Source organism: Cyprinodon tularosa, unplaced genomic scaffold, assembly GCF_016077235.1.
Source record: "Cyprinodon tularosa strain WSP-4 unplaced genomic scaffold, ASM1607723v1 ctg898, whole genome shotgun sequence".
Lineage (NCBI taxonomy): Eukaryota > Metazoa > Chordata > Actinopteri > Cyprinodontiformes > Cyprinodontidae > Cyprinodon > Cyprinodon tularosa.
This window is the reverse complement of record NW_024039671.1, coordinates 109,194-129,568: the sequence shown is the minus strand read 5'-3', so window position 1 is coordinate 129,568 and position 20,375 is coordinate 109,194. Positions and strand designations below refer to the sequence as shown.

Here is a 20,375-nt window from a genome sequence, read left to right as displayed (position 1 = left end):
TTTCCAAACATCCGTTCTGTGAAAATCTGCTAAAAATCCACTCACTCTGTCTGTGTGTTGTTATCAACAGTCTGCACCAACTCACTACCTGAAAACATTTATCCACAAGTGCAGATTCTTTAAAGTTTCTGCAAATGTTCAAGCATTCCAAAATGATTTTAAAAGTTTTCATGCCTCGATTAAGTTACTGGAGAACAACAAGGCCTTAAAGTTTACAGACTTGATAGCAATATACTTTAGCTAAACCCCTGTGTTTGTTTTTTATTTAAATTTAAATTTTCTCATTCTTTTATATTGTTTCTTTTTCTGAAAGAAAACTGTTATGGATGGCATATGTTTGTTTAATTGCATGTTTCTGCTTTTCTGAAACTGTTTTTTTGGATTTATGAAAATAAAACTTAAAAAAAAAAGAAAAGAAAAAAAATAAGGGAAAAAAAACAACTACCTGAATGCAAAAGCTCAGTGCACTTTAACGCCCCCTTGTGTTCAAAGAATTAACTACATTTTCTTCTGGGTTTGTTAAAGCTTGTAAAGATGGTTAATTTCACTCTCTGATCTCTATTTATTCACTGGATTGCTGATTATGTGGATTTTCTTGGTCAGTTCATCCACTGACTGTGAAATTAGCCGTGGAGCGTCTTCCCACAGCTGGAAAACTGCTTGTTTTTGCAGCTATATGCTGTACATGTAGGCATTTTTACTGCATGTCTCTGTGGGAGTGGGGAGTACCAGCATGGCGGATGGTGGCTTCACTTTTTTCAGGCATTCAGGAATCCAGTGAATAAATAAAAATCAGTGGTTCCACTTAGATTTATTTTTTAGCTTTTTTTTATTATTATTTTTACCTTTTTCCTGTTTCCAGGCGTCAGACACGGACCTCAGTAAGGACTCTGAATCTCTCTGTGAAAATGAAAAAAATATTCTAAACTTGCTGTGAAAATACAGAATTTTAGTTTTTATCATAAATTAATTACAGATTAAATCCCCTTGGAATATAAAATACTTACATCTCTCCTAAAAGAGAAATACACCTTTTTACATTCAAATTAAAGCAATTTAAACATTTTGTCCTGCTAAGGTGAATAAATCTCTGGTTCTTAAAAGGTTTGAAAATTCAACTAATATTAGAGTCAGACTATCAGAAAAGTCTGTTTTTGTTTTGCAGCGTTGACAGTCATAAAGGACACGATTAAAGTCTTTAAGAGAAGCAATAATGATATAGATTTTTAAGAAAAGCTGTTTCACAGAATTGATCACAATATTTTTAGCCAACATTTTTCAGATGTTATCAGACAGTTTGCCAATTATCTGAGAGGAAAGAAAAGAAAAATGGCATCTCTCAAGGTTGTGTGTTGATATCAGTAATTATTATAATTTATAAAAACAATCTTTGACAAAACATTTAGAACTCAGCATTTAATTTATAACCAGATACCCTCATTAATCTACATTTGATAAACTTGAAATCATATCTATTTTTATTATTCCTTTTTTAATCTTTACAGTTCCAGCTTTAAACTCATTAATTGTAGGTAAAAAAAAAAACAAGCACTTTTAGTAACTTTGTTGGTTATAAGGAGGTACGGATCTTTAATTTTTCCTCACCGGAAAAAGGATTTTGTTGTACTTATATTTTTGTTTAATCAGCGACTCATTTTTATTTTTTTCTTTCTGTTTTTGTTTTCAAGCAAATAAATATTTTCTCTTTCAAAGTGATAAAAAAAAATCACCCGGCACCAATTCCTAAATATTTCTGAATAAAAAAACAATATGCATCCTGTTTTTATGAATCTGACATTAAAGGAATAGTACACCCAAAACATGATTAGCCTTCATTTTCTACTCACCCCCATGCTGAACAACACTCTGGAGTACTTTTTTGATATCTCAAATGCATCTGGAGATCTGGGAGGCTTCTTGCTGTCTGCTGACATTCAAATAATGGAGGTCTATGGCGCCCGAGACAGAAAGGTCCATAAAAGTCCACAAAAAACGTGTCAATATTCCTCCATACTGCTCGTCCAATGTATTCCAAGTGTCCTGAGTGGGTAGCGTCCATAATTTACTCAAAAAGAAGTCATTTAGAATGTTTTTAGAGCATAAACAGTAGTCTATAGGATTTCCTGAAAGCGCGTTCACGAGTCTACGGAAACCGCGGCAGACCAAACCAGATGAAAGTGCGCATTCAGCTTGGCAAAGAACTCATGCTCTTCCTCAACACTGAAGTCCTCAGACATTTTTCTTTCGTTGTTTCTTTCTTTGCACAGGTAAACAGCACATTTCTTCTTCTACGCTTGCATTATCGGCAGAGCAGACGCTGAATGCGCACTTTCATCTGGTTTGGTCTGCCGCGGTTTCCGTAGCTTTCAGGAAATCCTATACACTACTGTTTATGCTCTAAAAACATTCTAAATGACTTTGTTTCGAGTAAATTCTGGACGCTACCCACTCAGGACACTTGGAATACATTGGACGAGCAGTATGGAGGAATATTGACACGTTTTTTGTGGACTTTTATGGACCTTTCTGTCTCGGGCGCCATAGACCTCCATTATTTGAATGTCAGCAGACAGCAAGAAGCCTCCCAGATCTCCAGGTGCATTTGAGATATCAAAAAAGTACTCCAGAGTGTTGTTCAGCATGGGGGTGAGTAGAAAATGAAGGCTAATCATGTTTTGGGTGTACTATTCCTTTAAAACTTTGTTAAGGTCCTCTGGGTAAAGGACTACAGTGTGAGATGTAGAAGCACGCGCTGATATGGGTTACAAAGCTTTAATTTTCTACTTTAACAATTATTAACAAAAGCAAATAGGAGAGAAAACTAATACAGAACAAAACTATGAATCAAGCCAGGTTTTATTTTTCAGACAGTTTTAAATGTGTGGTTTCCTTACTTTATTCATTGTGTCCTTTTTCCTGAGTTCTTCTAACTCAGCTTGTGTGGACTGAAGCATCAAGGCAGCATTTTGCCATTTTTCCATCCAATGTGAAGCCGTTTCCTCCAGTTGTTTGATGCAAAGGGTTTTCTTTTCATCATTTTCCTCCTGCAGTCGCAGCATCGTTTCCTTCTCTCTAAGCCTTTCTTCTAAACAGAGAACCTGATTCTGCAGATTTTCTAATTCCAGATTTTCTTCAGATGTACTGTAAAATAAATGTAGTAGTTTTTAACATTGTTACGAAGGTATTACTTGAATCTGATATTCACACAGTGAGGAGTTAACCTATCTACCATCTTACCTGTGCGGCAGGTTGCTTTTGTTTGTCTCATTTAAAGCTGTACATCCACTTTGGTTTTTTTTACTCAGGAGCTCCTTCTTTTTTCTGATCAGCTTAGAGCGCTTTTCTTCTGGATCTGTGATCTGTCTCGAAGTTCTGATTCTCTCCTCATTTAGCTCCTGCTGCTGAAGTTGTGTCGAGGCCAGATGTTTCATGATCACTTCAAGTTCTTGTTTCATGTTTTCTTTAACCTGCTCCAAAGACAAAGCAGTTTAGCAAAGAAATCATCCATCCAGTTTTCATCACCCTTATCCCAGCTGGAGTTGCGAGGGGTGCTGGTGCCTATCTCCAGCTTCCTATGGGTGAGAGGCGGGGTCCACCCTCTCCAGTCCATCGCAGGGCAACACAGAGACAAACAGGACAAACAATCATTCACATTCACACCTAAGGAGGATTTAGAGAAGCCAATTAACCTAACAGTCATGTTTTTGGACTGCGGGAGGAAGCCGGAGTACCCGGAGAGAACCCACACATGCTCAGGGAGAACATGCATATGTAACATGTTAGAAAGAAAATTAATTCCATCAAAAATCCTTCATCTTATATTTTTATTAATGTATTCTCTTTCGGCTTTATCTTCAAATTATTATTTTAAAGAACAATAATCTGTATAATAGTTTTGGGAACGTTTAGTTTTACTTTTTAGGTTATAACCAATGACATCTCTCAGGATTAGGTGGTGTTGGTTTGAGGACCCAAATGCAGAGACGAGTTTGCTTGAGATGAATTTGAAGTGGTTTAATTAAAGTTCACAGGCACGGAGGCAGGAGTCAAAAAATCCAACAAAAGCTCAAGAACCAGATTCTTGGAGACATCAAGGGAAAACCAAAAATCAAATAACCAGGAAGAGAAGAAGCAGGCAGACAGACGATTGTTCAGAGGTTGAAGAGAAGTAAGACGAGGATCCACCAAACAGGAACTGAAGAGGGAGGGTTTTTAAAGGGGACAGAGACAAAGAGAGGGCTAATGAGGGAACTGAACACAGGTGAGAGCTGAACAGAGAACAGAGCAAGAGAAAGAGGACACAAGAGGGCAGCAGAGGATAACAAATGAAAAGCTGGAAGACAGGAACTAATAAGAAAACATCAACAAAATAATAATCAAATAACTAGGAATAAAGAAACATGGTGAAAAGAAAACTAAACACTAGAAATCAAGGAGCAAAAGAAAAACCTTCCTCCTTCACCACACTGTTCATTACTGCAATGGAGGAAGGTGAGTTTTCATGGAGCTTTTTTTTTGTTTTGTTTAATTGATGTAAAAGGAAAAATGTTTAGCCGTTTTTAAGCTAACGTGTTTGTGGGTTGTTTAGTTAAACATGGAATGATTTTTATTGAGTGAAAGGGTTCTTGTTGTTGCAGCATTTCTGTGAACAAGCTTTTTCCCACGCAATGCTATATTTTTATGCACTCGCTTTGTCACAGCAGGTGGATTGATGTCGGCTGGATGTTTTTATTTGCTGCTGAATAGTTTTGTTTCAGTCTTTGCAGAATAAATATGCCATTTATTGGCCGACTTGGAGTAATTGAAAGGTTCATCATTACACAATGCGGAGGCCGGTTACATATACTCCATGCAGAAAAGGCTCAGGCCCAGAATCGAACCCAGAACCTTCTTGCAGTGCTACCCTCCATGACACTGAGCAGAGCAAATAAACCAGAGACTCTGGATTAGTGAGGACTTCAGGGATCTCAAAAGACGGTGGATGTTGTGTGGTTCTGTTCAGTTGCACCTCCTGGTCCTGGATTCTATGCAAGATGATTCTTTTAATTAATAATTTTCTGCACCTTAAATGCTTTACAAGCATGCTTAGTGTGATTGCATTCTAGACAATCAGTCGATGCAATCAGCTTAGATAGAAAACTTGTCAGGATCCCAGTTTTGTGTTTGTCTGTCTTGTCTTTTGTGTTTCTCCCTTCCACCACCAGGAGGCGCCTGGCTCCGGTTCGCCTCCTCGCACACCTGCAAGCTGTTGCCTCATCACCGGACTACTCTTAAGCTGCTGGTTGCCACTACTTCGATGCCAGAGTGTTTGCCAGTTTGGGGTACTCTAGCCAAGCCTTGTTTATGCTCAGTCTAATCTGAGTTTTTGCATTTTGAGTTTTTGTTCTCTAGCCAAGCTGAGATCACATTGAGTTTTTGTTGAGCGCTTGTTTCTTCTTGAGACTAAACTTTTTGTTCTTTGCCTTTCGGCAGGAAGCCTTCCTGCAAACTGGAACTTTTTCGGTGCTGAGATCACTTAGCCTCTAGAGACCATCCTGATCTCGTGAGCTTTCAAGGTTTCACTCACTAATCAGTCTGGAGACTCTCCGTTGAAGAAAATTTGGAGCCGTTCACCAAACAAACGTCCAATCAGCGTTGGCTTTGAGGCGGGTTGAGGTGTGACGCAACGAGAAGCGCGACAGTTCAGTCTAAAGAACATGGCGGCTTCAGCCGATGAAACTAGCGTTAGCGTGGCTATCGAGCAAGTTTTATCGGAATTACAGAGTATTTCTTCACTGAAAGAAGAGCAAAACACTGCTCTGGAGGCTTTCCTCAGAGGAAAAGATGTTTTTGCTCTTCTCCCGACTGGTTTCGGCAAGAGTAGCCTGACTTGTGGTTGTGTTTTCGTTGTCGTTCTGTCAGTACGTCATATGCTTTGCTGATCTGATTGGTTTATTTGGCCCTTCTATCACCAACATAGGCCAATCAGCTAACCAGTATTTTCGCCCCTTCCCAAAATTACTTCAACTGAAGGTTTCCAGATGGATATGCGGAGCAAATCCATCTGGCGGAGTCAGGTTAGAGATCAGTCTCTGAGTAAGGAAATCATCTTCACCACGACTCCTTCAATACCACAGGAAAACTGAGTTGCAACCAGCGGCTGCATCATTCCACTCCGTCTGAGTTCTGGGTAAACCCTGTTCCGCCCTCCACCGAATCAAACAAACTCTGGAAGACCAACACACAGGCTGGAGTCTACGTGTCTCTTCTTCTCCGGAAACGTGAGTGGCAACAAATCCTCTCCTTCAAGATTAACAACTCCAATTTCCCACTGAGCCTGAATCTAACAGTCCGTCTTCCCCTCGTCTTCCAGTTCCCGGCCGAGCAGAGTTCGGAGGAACTCTGCACCAAACTCAAAATACTCTTCAATAAAACCCGTTGAACTTTTACTGTGTCTCTCTGTTTGGCTTCACTGCGTATGTGGGTGAGCTTTAGATAAAATCATGACAAACCTTTGAATCAATCCGACTGGATGATCTGGTGAACTGTAAAGTGCCTTGAGATGACATGATGTGAATTGGAGCTATAGTATATAATCTGAATTAAATATTAAGCATGTCAGTTTCAGACTCAGGCTGAATGTTGTTGAGGTGAAGCTGTTCAACTTTACTGCAGACAAGCTTGGCTAATCTTGCTGTTGGCTTTTCTCAGCTGTTTCTGAAGCTCAGAGTCCCTGTGTCGCATCAATCACTCTCTCTTTTTCATCTCCTGTTTGATTAACAAGATATGAGAGGGGCTAGGTACTAATGACATACCATTGGGATTATTTTTGGGCTTTTTTATCGTACCTCTACAGAAGTCTGAAGATCCTTCACTGCTTTGTCTCGTTCTTCTTGAAGAGTTGTGGCCTTTGCCTCAGCTTCTCTTAGGGCCTTCCTTAGGAAGCCAACCTCAGCTGCAAGATTGCTCTTCTCCTGTATTCAAAGCAGAATTTAAATGCAGAAATATGCTCTAACACATATGCTTTCAACACAAGGCCTAGCACCTGTTTCTGCACGTCTCCTGGAGTCTTTAGGGATTCGCTGTGTAACGCTGGAGCTGGAAGACGAGTCCAATGATCTTCACTTACATTCTCAAAATTAGACCTCATGTGCTGCAGCTCATTTTCCAGCTTTAAGGCTCTTCAAAGAAAAATAAATTATGAAAATCCTGAACTACCATTTACATGTGCTTTGCCACTGCTACCTTTCTTTGAGGTCTCCATGGTGTCGACTCCAGTCCAGTTGTTGTAATTCACCTGCATCCTGTCCGACACCACTCATTGATTTGGATAGCAGCTGCATGACACAGACGTATATGTCAAAGTACAAATGTAACATTTGACCAAACCCTGAATGACTTTTGATTTTTTAAAACATTTAAATCCCTGTACCATTTGTTCGATGTCGAGCATCTGTGCCATTCTTCTGTTGCTCCTCATCCAGTCCTGCTTCGTGTGCAGCCGTTCATGAGCATCCTGAAGCCATGGCCTCCCTTCTGCTGGTCTGAAGCTCCTTTCATTTCGACCTGCCCATAAGTCTGTCTTTAATGGTGAAAACCTTCTAGGACTCTCAGACTCCAGATGGTAGATTGACTGCCACCTCCTCAGCCCTGGATGGATGAAGCCATCAGCTCTGCAAGTGTGGAGAGACACAAATCGTTCAAAGTAACTCACCTTAAACCAGGCCTGAAATACACCTTCGGACCTTAATGGCAATCCTGATACGGATGATGTGATTACATTCATTCAATGGGGGAAAAAATCTATATATTAGTACCACTCATTTCTGAACCCCAGCTGTTTATATTTTTTAAAACAATTCACAAGGTTGCAGCATAAAGGAAAATGTTTTTTATGCACAAGATGTCTATAGTTTTTAGGTCTGGGGAAAGAATGAAGAAATGTTGACTTCCTTTCTTTGTTGATTAGACCATATAAGTTGGATAATTATTCTAATGAATGTTGTTTTGTTCCCCCCCCCCCCCCCCCCCCCCCACAGCTTTTATTCTCATCAAACTGTCACAAGTGCAGAGCAACGAAATTCACTCTCTGCATTTAACTCCTCCCCCTGGGGAGCAGTGGGCTGCCATCGTGTGGCGCCCAAGGAGCGTGGGGTTAAGTCTGTGGGAGTGGGGCACGAACTAAGAACTCATATATATATATATATATATGGAGAGAGGGAAAGAGGGAGAATAGAATAGAAAATCCCTTTCTTGTCCTATAATGGGTAAATTGTGGTGTTACAGCAGCAGCAAAAGGTTATAGCAGAAGTGGTCACTTCACATTCAGCAGAATGTGGACCTTAGAAAAGTGAATAAAAATAACAGAAAAAGCTGACAGAGTTAAGAAAATAAACAAAAAATGTACAGTACTGTATAATGTTTTCAGAGATGGCAAAAGTACTCACTTTCTGTACTTGAGTAAAAGTACAGATACTTGTGTTAAAAAATACTCTGGTAAAAGTGGAAGTACTGATTAAACTTCTTTACTCAAGTAAAAGTAACAAAGTACAGGCTTGTAAATTTACTTAAAGTATAAAAGTAAAAGTAGAAACCACTTTTTTCATGCCGTTGCCTACATTTTAAATGGATGTCTGCCAATAGGCTAGATCTCCGTTGTGTTCATTTTCAATCATCTCGTCGTCCATGCTACTATGCTAACGCCACCGCCACCAAGCTGCAATGATTTGCCGCCAATGAATACCGCCGAATCTGTCGATTCATCTTGTAGTGGTGCGTCAAATGCAACGTAGATTCCCGTCCAATTAGATTGAATTTGGTATTGATGACGTGAAAAATAATAACGGTAACTCCATTGAAATGATTCAAAACTAAAGTAAAGAGCCAATTTTTTTTTAAATGTAAGGAGTAGAAAGTACAGATATTTGTGTAAAAATGTTAGGAGTAGAAGTAAAAAGTCGCCATCAAAATAAGTAGTAAAGTAAAGTAAAAATATCAGAAAAATCTACTTGAGTACAGTAACGAAGTATTTGTACTTCGTTACTTCCCATCTCTGAATGTTTTACAATATAAATACTGTGTATCTGGAGAACAAATAATTCATTAAACAGTTGTGGACATTTTTACAGTAATGGATATTTGAAAAAAGCAGCAACAACAGATATGTGCAAAAATTAAAGCAGGATGTTAAAAACTGACTAAGGTAAAAACTGCAAAATCAGCATGAATGGAAAAACTTATTGATGTTGTTGGGAACAGTGGTGGTTCTAGAGTCTTCCCGCTGCTGGGAGGAAGGATCTGTGATAACGCTCACTGGTGCATTTAGGGTGCAGCAGTCTGTCACTGAATATATTCTTTGTTTTTTTTTTACTTATCCCTCTTTCATCTTAGGACAGATGTGTGATGCTGACTAACCTTTATCGAGGTATATCCTGACTGATGTATTTGGCTCCAGTTAAATTCCCAGCAGAGTTTATAAAATAACCTGCTAGTAGATGATTGGGTTATTTAGACCCGATGATCCAAAAAAGCGCGGAAAAAACATACCTGCACATGTATGATGGTAGTTTCACATTGAGGAAGAAGGTGAGGCAAGTTTATTTGCATATCACAATTCAGTACAAAGACAATTCAAAGTGCTTACTTCAATTAAATAATAAAATAGAAGAAAAATAAAAGCAGAATAAAAACAAATACATTTTTAAAACAAAACTATTTGACCACAAAAAAGCAGAATAAAAGGAAGTAAAAAGACATGATAAAAGCAGGTAGAGAAAAAAATAAACCAGCTTGATCACAACCTTAAAAGGAAATCATAAGTGGGCCAGTAGTTGAGTGATTTTTATTTTTTTTGAAATATTTCTTCATGCTTCTAAATATAGCTCTGGTTGTAGAATATGGCAAGTTTATGTATAGGTTGCTTTATGTTTTATAAAGATTGACAAATATCTTTCTATCTGAAAGAAAACCAAAGAGAAAAGTGCCTTCATCTCATGTATTTATATTTATACTTCAACAATAGGAAGAGAAACTAAATGTCACTCAACACTCTTTGTTTGTGACAAAAAAAAATCTTCTTTTACATTTATTTTATAAGAAATGTTCAGGGTAACAAACTCAGTGTTGCATGACGATTATAATACAACTGCATTGCAGTAATGTTAGCACCTTCAATAATGTATTCTTTATCTATAGGTTTTATTGTTAGACCAGGTGACTGCTATAAAGTCACATTTATTTATTTTTCAGGCTTTAAACCTCTTCATCAGGTTGCATGTTGTGACTCCTATCTCTTTAAAACCATAAGAGTTGTTCAGTTACCTTGAGCTGGATTTGTACAGAGACCCTGATCCAGAGACACTTTCCAAACCACACCATGCTGAAGACTAAAAAGTACAAAAATAAAATGATTGCTTTTAAAACGTTTTCTTTTGGCCAAAATATAAAGGAAAAATATTCCTAAACAGTCCTAACCTGGGTTGCGAAGTCAGATCTGGAGTCCAACATGTCTAGATCCATGAGAGAAAAATTCATATTGATGGAAGATATTAATGACAAAACATCCTGCAGCATCTCCCAAGGTCCGTGTTGTCAGTCCCATATGTGAGGAAGGAACAGATCACCACTCCTGCCTATATTTATGCGACATGCTTTCACACAAAGCTGTTATCTCGATGTGAGTAACTATTATTGAGTCATGTCTCCAGATATTTCCATGTTTACGTGATAGGAAACACATGCTCACCCCCTACAGGACTTTCTAAACATACTAGGTTTTTATCAATGCATAACTTCCATCCATCCATTTTCCAATCACGCCATCCTGCTTATAGGCTGGTGTTTATCTCCAGGTGTCTTGTGCGAGAGGCAGGGTCCACCCTGAACAGGTGGACAGGTCGCCAGTCCATCGCAGGGCAAAACAAAGACAAACAACCATTCACACAAACACTCACACCCAAGGAGAATTTAGAGTTAACCTATTTTGGACTGTGCCGGAGTACCCGGAGAGTATCCACGCATGCACAGGGAGAACATGACAGACCCCAGGCCCAGAATCAGATCTTAAACCTTCTTGCTGCAAGGCAGCAGTGCTACCCACTAAGCAGCCCTCTCAAAGCATATGTAATTCTAAAAGAAAATACAATTTGGTTAAAGAAAACTTTGGATTTTAATGAACAGGACATTGAGAAATTCTCTCCTGTTCAGTGTCATGGCTGAAACTTTTCTATTTCTGACCTACGCACAACTTTGACACCAGCTTCCTTGTAACACCCTTCCAGAGTACCCATGGTGACCTCAGTACACAAAAGCAAGCTGTATGAGAGTGTGATTGCCCCGTAGTATATTTCTGAAACATCAATAATTATTATTTTTTTTTAGATTAAATACTTTCTACACTAAATGACTGCTGTAAGCACCAAGGAAAGAAGCTCTTTATATAAAATCTTCATTTAGGACATTTGTTTTTAAATATTACGGATAAGGATTGTGATGAACTGTCTCTAAGGATGTCAATATTCTCCAGGTTAATGTGAAATGTTGCATCCTTGTGACTAAAACAAAGTTGTTTTTGGTCATGTTAGTAGGCTAGTATGTAAAAGCACAGCTCCTCTTTTTAAAAAAAACCTGTGGTGTTTTGATAACCTATTAGTAATCCCGCTGTTAGAGGTAGGAATAACCAATAAAAAAATAATTAAGAAATAAACAGGGAACCAAATCAAAATGTATTTGTCTGTAATGTCATTCTAAAATAAGTAATCTGATATAATCCAATTTGTTGTTAACATCAAAAAATTATCTGAGAAAAGCATCATACAGTAAAAAAATAAACAAAACAAAAAAAAGTTAAAATCTTAAAGTGATTCTGTTGCCAAGGAGAAATTTTTTTTACGCGTCTTATTTTGAAAAGCCACATTTTCCCGGAAACAGGAAACTAGCAGCAACAGCCGTTTAAAAACAGAGAGGCTACATTTAAAGAGCTATATTCTTCGCCTTTATATGTATAACTTATTACACTGTGCTGTCCTAAGAAGTCCAGCTTGATTTAACATTCAAAGGGTATGAGACCTTGTCTTTAAAGTTTGTGTTTTATAACCGGAATGAGCTGTAGAATGACCTAGCTTGTTACTAGGCCGTAGCTAATGCTAAAATTTAGCTTCAACGAGTGGATAGTTCGGTATTCCTACGAGTTGAAAAAAAAACTTATTTAATAAATTCTGAGGTTTCTGTTGTAAATATTTAACTGTGTGTTTTTAATTCAAATCTATGTGTTTCAGATAATGGCCTCTGACTGGTTAGGTAGTTTGGTGTCTCTTAACTGTGGACCAACGTTGGGAGTTTATCAAGGAGAGGTGTCATCTGTGGATCAGTCCAGCCAGACCATTTCTTTAAGGCAACCTTTTCACAACGGAGTCAAGTGTCCCGTTCCTGAGGTCACATTCAGGTAAAATTCATTGGTTTTCTTTAAGCTGTAACTTTTCCCACATGGCTTTTTTTTCATCAACCCCTGATGCACACGATCGAAATTAAAGGAATCTCTTTGTCTTTTTCCATTTTCTTAACTGTTATTTATTTATTTTAGCATTTAATCTCGTTGTCCAGCTTTTAACGACCCCCCCCCCCCCCCCCTAAAAAAAATAAAATAAAAGTGAAAAATAGTAACATTTAAGGGGTTAAAGTGTCAACTTCTGTCCGATTCAGTCGCAAATCTGCATTTCTGGTTTAAACTTTTGCAGTGTTCACCATTATTGCATTATTATATTTTTCTTTTATCACTGAAATGCAGCACAGTTTTATTCTTTGTTCTAAGTTCTCAGTGCTTTGTTTACTAATTCCTGTACTAAAGCACCATCTGTTGGAATAAGGATGTAATATCATTATGATTACATTTAGATGCCCTTTAAATCCGTAGGGAAATCATATTTAAATGTCAAATCATTCTGGCTTGAACGTGTATATAAATATACTCTTTACTAGAATATATTGTCCCAAAATGTGGAAAATTTCTATTTAAAAAAATAAAAAATCCTGTCTTAAAAACAGTTTTTTTGTTATCTTCTAGGGCTGGGCGATATAGAAAAAAAGCTTATCGATAAAAGAAAATGCATATTGATCGATATCGATAATTACTGAAAAGATTTGAAACCATATTTTATGTGCAGCTCTGCCTGGACTTTTTATAATATTGCTAAATAATTTAATTTAAATAAAAAACACAAACAGAGACTTTGAATTAAATCTTTATTTAACCAACTTTTTTAACCACAACAGAATTGTTTTAAAGAAAAATAACTTAAGAGACCTGAGTTATGTTATTAAATACTGACAAAGAATAAACTAAAGTGACCAGAAAAGTGACCAAAATAAAAATAACAAATAAATAAATGCCCCCCCACCGCCGCCCCCGTTTCCTGCTTTAACCTGAGTTATTACTTTGAAGTTTCTGGCCCCTCAGCATTTTTATCTCAATTGTTAGAACTACGTGGGAAACTGCCAAGAACTGAAAATATATATATATTTTCCCGAAATTCCCGAAGATTCCTCGGAGGAGAGCCGCGTCGGGGATTACACAGCTCGTACTCCAGCGGGTGTGAGCGGCCGAGATGAAAAAAAAAAAAAAAAAAAGTTGGTTGTGTTATCAGACTGGTTTTCACTGGTTCCCGACACATTTTCCAGATGACTGTGGTTTGTTTTTGGTCCGACTTGCCATGACCGAAATACTGCCAGACTGCCGAACTACAAAAAACCTTTCTTTGAAACAGTTTCCTCCGCCTCTCCTTGCTGCGACATCTTCATGTGCTCTGTGTTGTGGTTTGAGAGGGCGGCGCTTGGTGACGGCGTGCCTGGGTCCGCGATTGTGATAGTTTGGGAGGAAGCAGTGACTAGCATAAACCTACATGCTAGGCTACAATGAGAAGGAAGGGAAAACTGCGTTTCTTTTTTATCGAACTTTTTTCGACCCTCTTTTTTTCTATTGCGCCACACGTTTATCGATCGATATATATCGTTATTGAATTATCGCCCAGCCCTATTATCTTCTGCAGGCCAGTTAGTTCTACGTCAGCCTGAACACCTAAATTCGGCCAATCATATATCAACGGTCATCTGTCAATCAAATTTTTTTGGTCATAGCATCTTGATTCATATTTTGCAGCTAATATACGCAACGGTTGAAATCAGAATCCTTTCCCATTGAGTTGCGTCCCAGTGTTCACGGGGATGGACGTCTGTGTCTTCTGCAGGCGTAGAGCTAACAGAACTGGCAGCGTTGCGAGGCAAGGGCTCAAACATGTACGGCTGGAAGCCTTCTACACCAAACCAAGCTTCTGCTGCCCTGGCGTCCTCTTCCACAACATCTTCGTCCCCGCTTTCCTCCTCTAAATAAAAAATGGATGACGGAGGAGACTCATCCACGACCTCCGACACTAAACTCTCCTCCTCTTGCATGTTTCCGCTGTCCATAGCGTTCCTTGACAGCGTCGTTTCTAAGTCACCAATTTAGTGCTACTTGGTCCCAATGGAATTTCCCATTGGGACCAAGTAGCACTACGTTGCTACAACCAAAAAGCTTGTGAACCATCCTCCACAAGAATACCACCCCTTTGATAATCGACCAATCACATTGACTTTATTCACTGGGCACCACTCGGAAGAATTCGGAACTGCAACCGTTGGAACAGCCATTTCCCTACAACTTTAAGATTTCTTCCTAGTTCCTGTTTAAAATCAGTTGGTTGTGTTTTTGCTTGTTACTCAAGAGCTCCTTTGCTTTTTTTCTTACAGTGCCATTGATATAAAGGAGCTAAAGATTCTAGACATCAGAAATGGGAATACCAGGACCACCTCCAGTACAGTTGCAAAGGGAAGCACTGTACCAGTTGCAGTCCCAAAAGGGGATCCCAGATCTGTGGAGATGAACTCTCCCCAGCAGTGCTCTAAAAGTTATGGAGAACGTCATCTGGATGCACTAGGTCAACCCAAAGGCTTTCGGCGAAGACATAACTCTTGTAAGTTTTTATTCATTTGGCTGAAGGGCATTTTTTTCTGAGGATTGTTGTTTTGTGATGCTGATTGGTGTTTTTATATCACTGTCAGGGTCATCTACCAGTCGAGGGCCAAACCAAGCAACGCCAAAAAAGAATGGGGTAAAGAACGGGCAGATGAAAAATAGAGACGACGAGTGCTTTGGCGACGGCATGGCTGATGGGCTTGATACAGACTTTGACTTTGAAGGAAACCTGGCATTGTTTGACAAAGCTGCAGTTTTCTCAGAGATCGACACGACCGAGCGACGTAACGGTGCAAGGTCACGTGGCACGCCTCAGGATCAGACGCCCACGCGGTACCGCCATGATGAAAATATCCTGGAGGGCAAACCTATTGTTTACAGACAGATTGTGGTGCCACAGCCTGGACCCAAAGAATACTGCACTGGTAAGTGTAGCATTGCGATGACCACATTGCCAGCGTTTGATGTTAAATTGAGCTACAGTAGTTTATACTTGCTTTTCTTTATGTCATGCAGACTCTGGACTTGTTGTTCCGAGTATTTCCTATGAGCTTCACAAGCGTCTTTTGTCTGCTGCTGAGCGCTACGGTCTGACGCTGGAGCGGAGACTTGAGATGACTGGAGTGTGTGCTAGCCAGATGACGCTTACGTTGTTAGGAGGACCCAACAGGTACGAATATTCGTCTTGAGGAAGCAGATAATACTATGTTTCACTTTAATTTGGAATCTAAAATAATTGGATTGGAGGTATGAAGAACAGTCCATAGTGCTTTTTGGTTTTACAGGTTGAAAAGCTTCTGCTTCTTTCTTTTTTGCTTGTCTTTTTTGTCAAAAGAATGACAAAAAAGAAAATGTATTGTAAATTAAGTATTTGAGTTTGATTGAGTATGAAAAATTTCTCTAATCTCAAAGTTAGAAAATATGGATTTCTAAACCAGGAATGACTTAAAGGTCATTGCTACAACTTTTTCATCATAATGATGAAAAGTATTAATTTTACCAAGGAAAATACACTATATAAATAATTGTTTTATAAATGTTGACAGTTCTAAAATATATGAACATTAACCTTTTATTTGTGTCACTTACGGGCCAGGAGGAGTTAACCTTTAGTGATTAAGCTGGTGAAGAACCTCAGTCATCCAGATCATAGTCATTTAAAAAAAAATGGGGAAAAAACAACAATCCACTGGAATTTGTTTCCAAGTTTGAAGATGTTTTGCTTCCCCTTCCAGGAAGCATTTTTGATTCAAAATGTCAGAAATGGCGCTCAAACCCCTAAATCCCTCCATCACTATATAGAGCAGGGACTATATAGTGGAGTTTATGGTGAACTTGGATAACCGACTGCTCGGATAGATGATCACTACTTTTAGCTCCCCATTGGTCACTTAATTCTGTCCCCCCCGCACTGTGCCTGCGTCATCTTTGCTATTTGTCACTGCTGTCTCTATCTGATCGTGGGCCGCTGTCACAACGAATCTTTGCAAGGAGAGCCATCGCAAAGCAATCTGCGACATATCTCCTCGTCTAGTGACTATCATTGATCACTAATTTTCAAGGTGCATTGTGGGCAATTTAGAATTTAGACATAAAAAATGTTCAGACACTCATCTGAATTGGCGTAACCTCTATATAGTGAACTATATAGGGATTAATAGGGGTGTAAATCACACCCATCATGGCGATTCGATTCAGTATAAATTTCCTGACCGAACGATTTGATTATTTATGATACTCAAGAATATATCACAATATTATTCGATTTTTTTTTTTTGTATTTTTTTTTTTACCTTACAGGCTAGACAATGTTTCAAATGTAAAATAAATCAATGAAAGCTGTAATATCAATATGCATTTTTATGCATTTATTATGGTTGGTATTTGGACACAGTCCCTGTTTTGGTTTAATGAGGGAAGCCACAGATAAAGGCTTGTTTATCTTTCTAAAGAAAGTAAGAAAAAACAGACTTTTTTTCCAAGTTTGAAGACGTTTTGCTTCCCATCCAGGAAGCTTTTTCAAGTCAAAATGTCTTAAATTAGCGTTTAGTTCTAAGCTTTATAGAGCAGCCCAACAAAGCCTTGTTTTGGCTTAGAAATCATGCAAATAGAACCGGAAGAACAGGTCCACCTTTTAGTAATATGGGGTTGTTGAGGGGCTTGTTAGCCTGCAATACCCGATACATGCCTATGCCTCTGAAAGCGGGTCATTCGGGGGAATTGTTGGTCTAGCTGACCAGATGAGTTGTCTTTGTCCCCTACATGGCGATGAGGATTATGATAACGGGAAGGAATCAAATCTATCACTGCGCTGTAGGTTTTTGAGAGCTGAAACCTGATTCCACACCCTCTGTTTAAAGAGGAACGCCGTTTTTTTTTACATTGGTCCCTTGATTTTACGTTATTACATCATGTTCTACTCACCCATATGAGTTTTGTGTGATTTGGAGCCATTCTGAAGATATTCCGACTTGAAGGCACAAACTGTGAGGACATATAAATATAAAAATATAACGGCGGATGTCTGGCGGACAGTGATTGGCCTCCATGTTCTGAATGCTGGCGTACCATAAAGAATAAATGAACAGTTCAGTTTGTGCCTTCAACTCGTTGCCCATAGGAAGATGTTACTTGGATATAACCTAACGGAAAAAACAAAACGGCATTCCCCTTTAATGAATAAATGGCTTCCTTCACACCCCTTTCAAACCACTCGTCTTCTTTGTCCAAACTATGAACATCTTTATCTTATATAAATGTTTTTTTTTTTTAGCTTCTAGCACTTATAAAATAAAAGTTTTGGACTTTTTAAAACTGACTCTGGTATAGACATCAGCTTTATATATCTTTTAAACTTTGATAAAACTAAATAATATGTTAAATATATTTAGAAGTCATCAATCTTTATGTAGAATAATTTTGTCTAGATGTAACAAATCTATGAATTTTGAAGCTCAGCTGCTATAGGCTGCCAATTAAGAAATAATCCTCTTTATATGTGTGCTAAATCAGAAACCAGACGTCAAAAATAATGATGTTTCTTTATGAACGTAATGTAATAAAATCCAATTAGGTAATTTTGTACATGATTGCCTGGGAAATCTGGAAAAGTATGTAATCATGAAGGGAAAGGATTCTAAGAACTTCCTCAATGATTTCATTTTTTATTTATTGTTTATATCTTTCAGATTTACACCCAAAAATTTACATCAGCGCCCTACCGTGGCGCTGCTGTGTGGACCCCATGTTCAGGGCGCGCAGGGCATCAGCTGCGGTCGTCACCTGGCCAACCACGAAGTGGAGGTCATCCTCTTTCTGCCGAACTTTGTCAAGATGCTCGATTCTGTGACGAGCGAGTTGACGCTCTTCAACAAGACCAGTGGCAAACAGGTGTCCAGCATCAAAGGTGGGCTTTGCTTTAACTCGGTTTAGATTTGGTTGTCAGAAAATCAGTCGGCGTGTCATGATGTAATGTTCTGTATTTTATTTCTATAGATCTTCCCGACACCCCGGTTGATCTCATCATAAACTGCCTGGACTGCCATGAGAACCCGTTCCTGATGGATCAGCCGTGGTACCGGGTGGCTGCAGACTGGGCCAATCAGAACAGAGCACCGGTGCTTAGCTTGGATCCTCCTGTGAGCGGGCAGGGTCACGCGGTCGAGGCCAAGTGGTCTCTGTCGCTTTGCCTCCCGCTTCCATTGGCGGAAGGAGCCGGCAGAGTTTACCTGTGCGACATAGGCGTCCCTCTGCAGGTGTTCCAGGAAGTGGGAATCAAGTACCGTTCTCCCTTTGGTTGCAAATTTGTCATCCCCTTGCACTCCGCTTAACGGGACTGATTAAACCTTTCACCTACCTTGACCTTTTGGGTTTTGGAGCCTTATATTCCACGAGTCTCAGCTGTTTCTTCCAGGTCACCCAAGCAGGCTCTGATTCATCCTGGTTCGTCATACGGAAGGACAACTGTTCTTCAGTCATACAGATGCTAAAGCGTGCAGATACAGGAGAGATAAGCTTTCAAGTCTTTGCTCTTTGTATTCAAAAGTTTGAATCGTACTTTTGGAAAAAGGACTTTGAACAGGAAAAATATAAATGCAGGCCATTAAATCCATCACAATGTAAACAGAAAAGCCTTTCTGCTCTAAATTAGGCAGGACGTGTCTGCAGGAAGCCTCATATGTCTTTCATGTGCTGCTTGACCGTTTCTTTATCTCGGACAGCATAAATAGAAAAGACACTGAATGCTATAGAGCCATGAAAGCAGGTTTGTTGGTGTAACTTCAATGCTGTATTTTTGTACAGATAAGCTGATATTTAGCTTAAATTTAGCTTCCATAGCTACAAGTTTGGCAACTGGCAGAATCCACTTTTCTTCTTTTTGTCGTTCTGGCTGTAACAGAGTTCCTCTTCTGCAAAGAAAGTTACCGTTTTTTTTCGACCCCCAGTTTGCGTGCAGCAGCGTTAAAGTTCAAGCCTTACGGCAAAGTGCATGCAGATCTCACACGGTCTCTATAAATACGGCTTTGTGTAAAACTTTACCATATATGTAGGACATCTTCTTCTGCAAAAACAAGCCTGGTGAATGAAGCCCAAGAAAATATATTTTTGTACTATTTCTTTGAACGGGTCATCTGCTGGGTTTTCCCAGTGAAAAAGGTAAACTGGGCTGATTTACTCTGCTAATTTGATTCTGCACAAACGGCCTTATTGGGAATTTAGGATTCATTCATCATGGAGGAAAATGGTTCATCTTTACATTAAAAAAAGTTGTGCAGTGATCACAGCTTGTTGATCTCTGAGAAAACAGTCTAATTCTAACCTTTGATGACTAGAGAATAGCGTTTATTAACCAATAATATTGGGTCATATTAAAATGTAAAGCATCTGCCCCCTTTAAAAATATATTTAGTTATGCTGTATAATTTGATGGTGTTAATTTGATATTTCCAATGCTCCATGAAGCATAGACTGTGAACATTAAGGCCATAAGAGCTGCTGCTTATGTGCCATCTTCTGAGCTCCACGCATCTCTTTCCACGGATGCATGATGATGAAAGCTGCTGTTTTTTAAATGTATTTACATGTTAAACGAGTCCAGACTAAATTTACTAATCTGTTGTAGGTCGACTTTACGCTTATATCGGCCCTTTAATTTAAGATCAGTTCATTCCAGGTGAAGCAAATCCTCACACTCTGGTAGATGTTGGTGTTTTTGCTTTGTAAGGTCAAACTCCCAACATCTGTAAAGCGAACTTTGTCACTGAATCAGCAACTTTCTCCGGATTGACGTGCATGTTCGTTGAAAGCTACAGCTGTGCACAACTGCTCTCTTTTCTCCAACATTCCTCTTGCCTGATGTGTAATTATTTCACATCTGTTGAGACAAGCC

The 20,375-nt window shown here is 39.0% G+C and overlaps 2 protein-coding genes and 1 long non-coding RNA gene across 3 annotated transcripts; 1 reads left to right on the top strand and 2 right to left on the bottom strand.

Annotated features, from left to right (window-relative positions):
- Nucleotides 1-45: 45 nt before the first annotated feature.
- On the bottom strand, nucleotides 46-3,139 carry LOC119775816. Its single transcript, XR_005279704.1, has 3 exons — nucleotides 2,895-3,139; nucleotides 846-900; nucleotides 46-88 (listed from the first exon to the last, which is right to left on the bottom strand). It is a non-coding gene; the product is annotated as an uncharacterized LOC119775816 (long non-coding RNA).
- A 94-nt stretch (nucleotides 3,140-3,233) lies between these two features.
- On the bottom strand, nucleotides 3,234-10,577 carry LOC119775806. Its single transcript, XM_038273891.1, has 7 exons — nucleotides 10,453-10,577; nucleotides 10,300-10,364; nucleotides 7,412-7,652; nucleotides 7,225-7,316; nucleotides 7,025-7,160; nucleotides 6,828-6,953; nucleotides 3,234-3,467 (listed from the first exon to the last, which is right to left on the bottom strand). The coding sequence occupies exons 1-7, from the start codon at nucleotides 10,549-10,551 to the stop codon at nucleotides 3,234-3,236; spliced, it is 993 nt and encodes a 330-aa protein (XP_038129819.1). The 5' UTR covers nucleotides 10,552-10,577.
- Nucleotides 10,578-11,894: 1,317 nt separating this feature from the next.
- edc3 (enhancer of mRNA decapping 3 homolog (S. cerevisiae)) lies at nucleotides 11,895-20,070 on the top strand. The gene is made up of 7 exons (XM_038273894.1): nucleotides 11,895-12,036; nucleotides 12,255-12,421; nucleotides 14,761-14,984; nucleotides 15,073-15,411; nucleotides 15,503-15,656; nucleotides 18,175-18,392; nucleotides 18,482-20,070. The coding sequence occupies exons 2-7, from the start codon at nucleotides 12,258-12,260 to the stop codon at nucleotides 18,814-18,816; spliced, it is 1,434 nt and encodes a 477-aa protein (XP_038129822.1). The 5' UTR covers nucleotides 11,895-12,036; nucleotides 12,255-12,257; the 3' UTR covers nucleotides 18,817-20,070.
- The last annotated feature ends 305 nt before the right edge of the window (nucleotides 20,071-20,375 follow it).

Bases quoted from the DNA above. Each gene is read 5' to 3' on its own strand.
- LOC119775806 (XM_038273891.1), bottom strand. From the start codon at position 10,551: ATGCTGCAGGATGTTTTGTCATTAATATCTTCCATCAATATGAATTTT. The intron at 10,365-10,452 runs GTTAGGACTGTT...TGTACTTTTTAG, and splicing joins GATCTGACTTCGCAACCCAG to TCTTCAGCATGGTGTGGTTT. The intron at 7,653-10,299 runs GTAACTGAACAA...CCACACTTGCAG, and splicing joins CTGTACAAATCCAGCTCAAG to AGCTGATGGCTTCATCCATC.
- edc3 (XM_038273894.1), top strand. From the start codon at position 12,258: ATGGCCTCTGACTGGTTAGGTAGTTTGGTGTCTCTTAACTGTGGACCA. The intron at 14,985-15,072 runs GTAAGTTTTTAT...TATCACTGTCAG, and splicing joins TCGGCGAAGACATAACTCTT to GGTCATCTACCAGTCGAGGG. The intron at 15,657-18,174 runs GTACGAATATTC...TATATCTTTCAG, and splicing joins TTGTTAGGAGGACCCAACAG to ATTTACACCCAAAAATTTAC.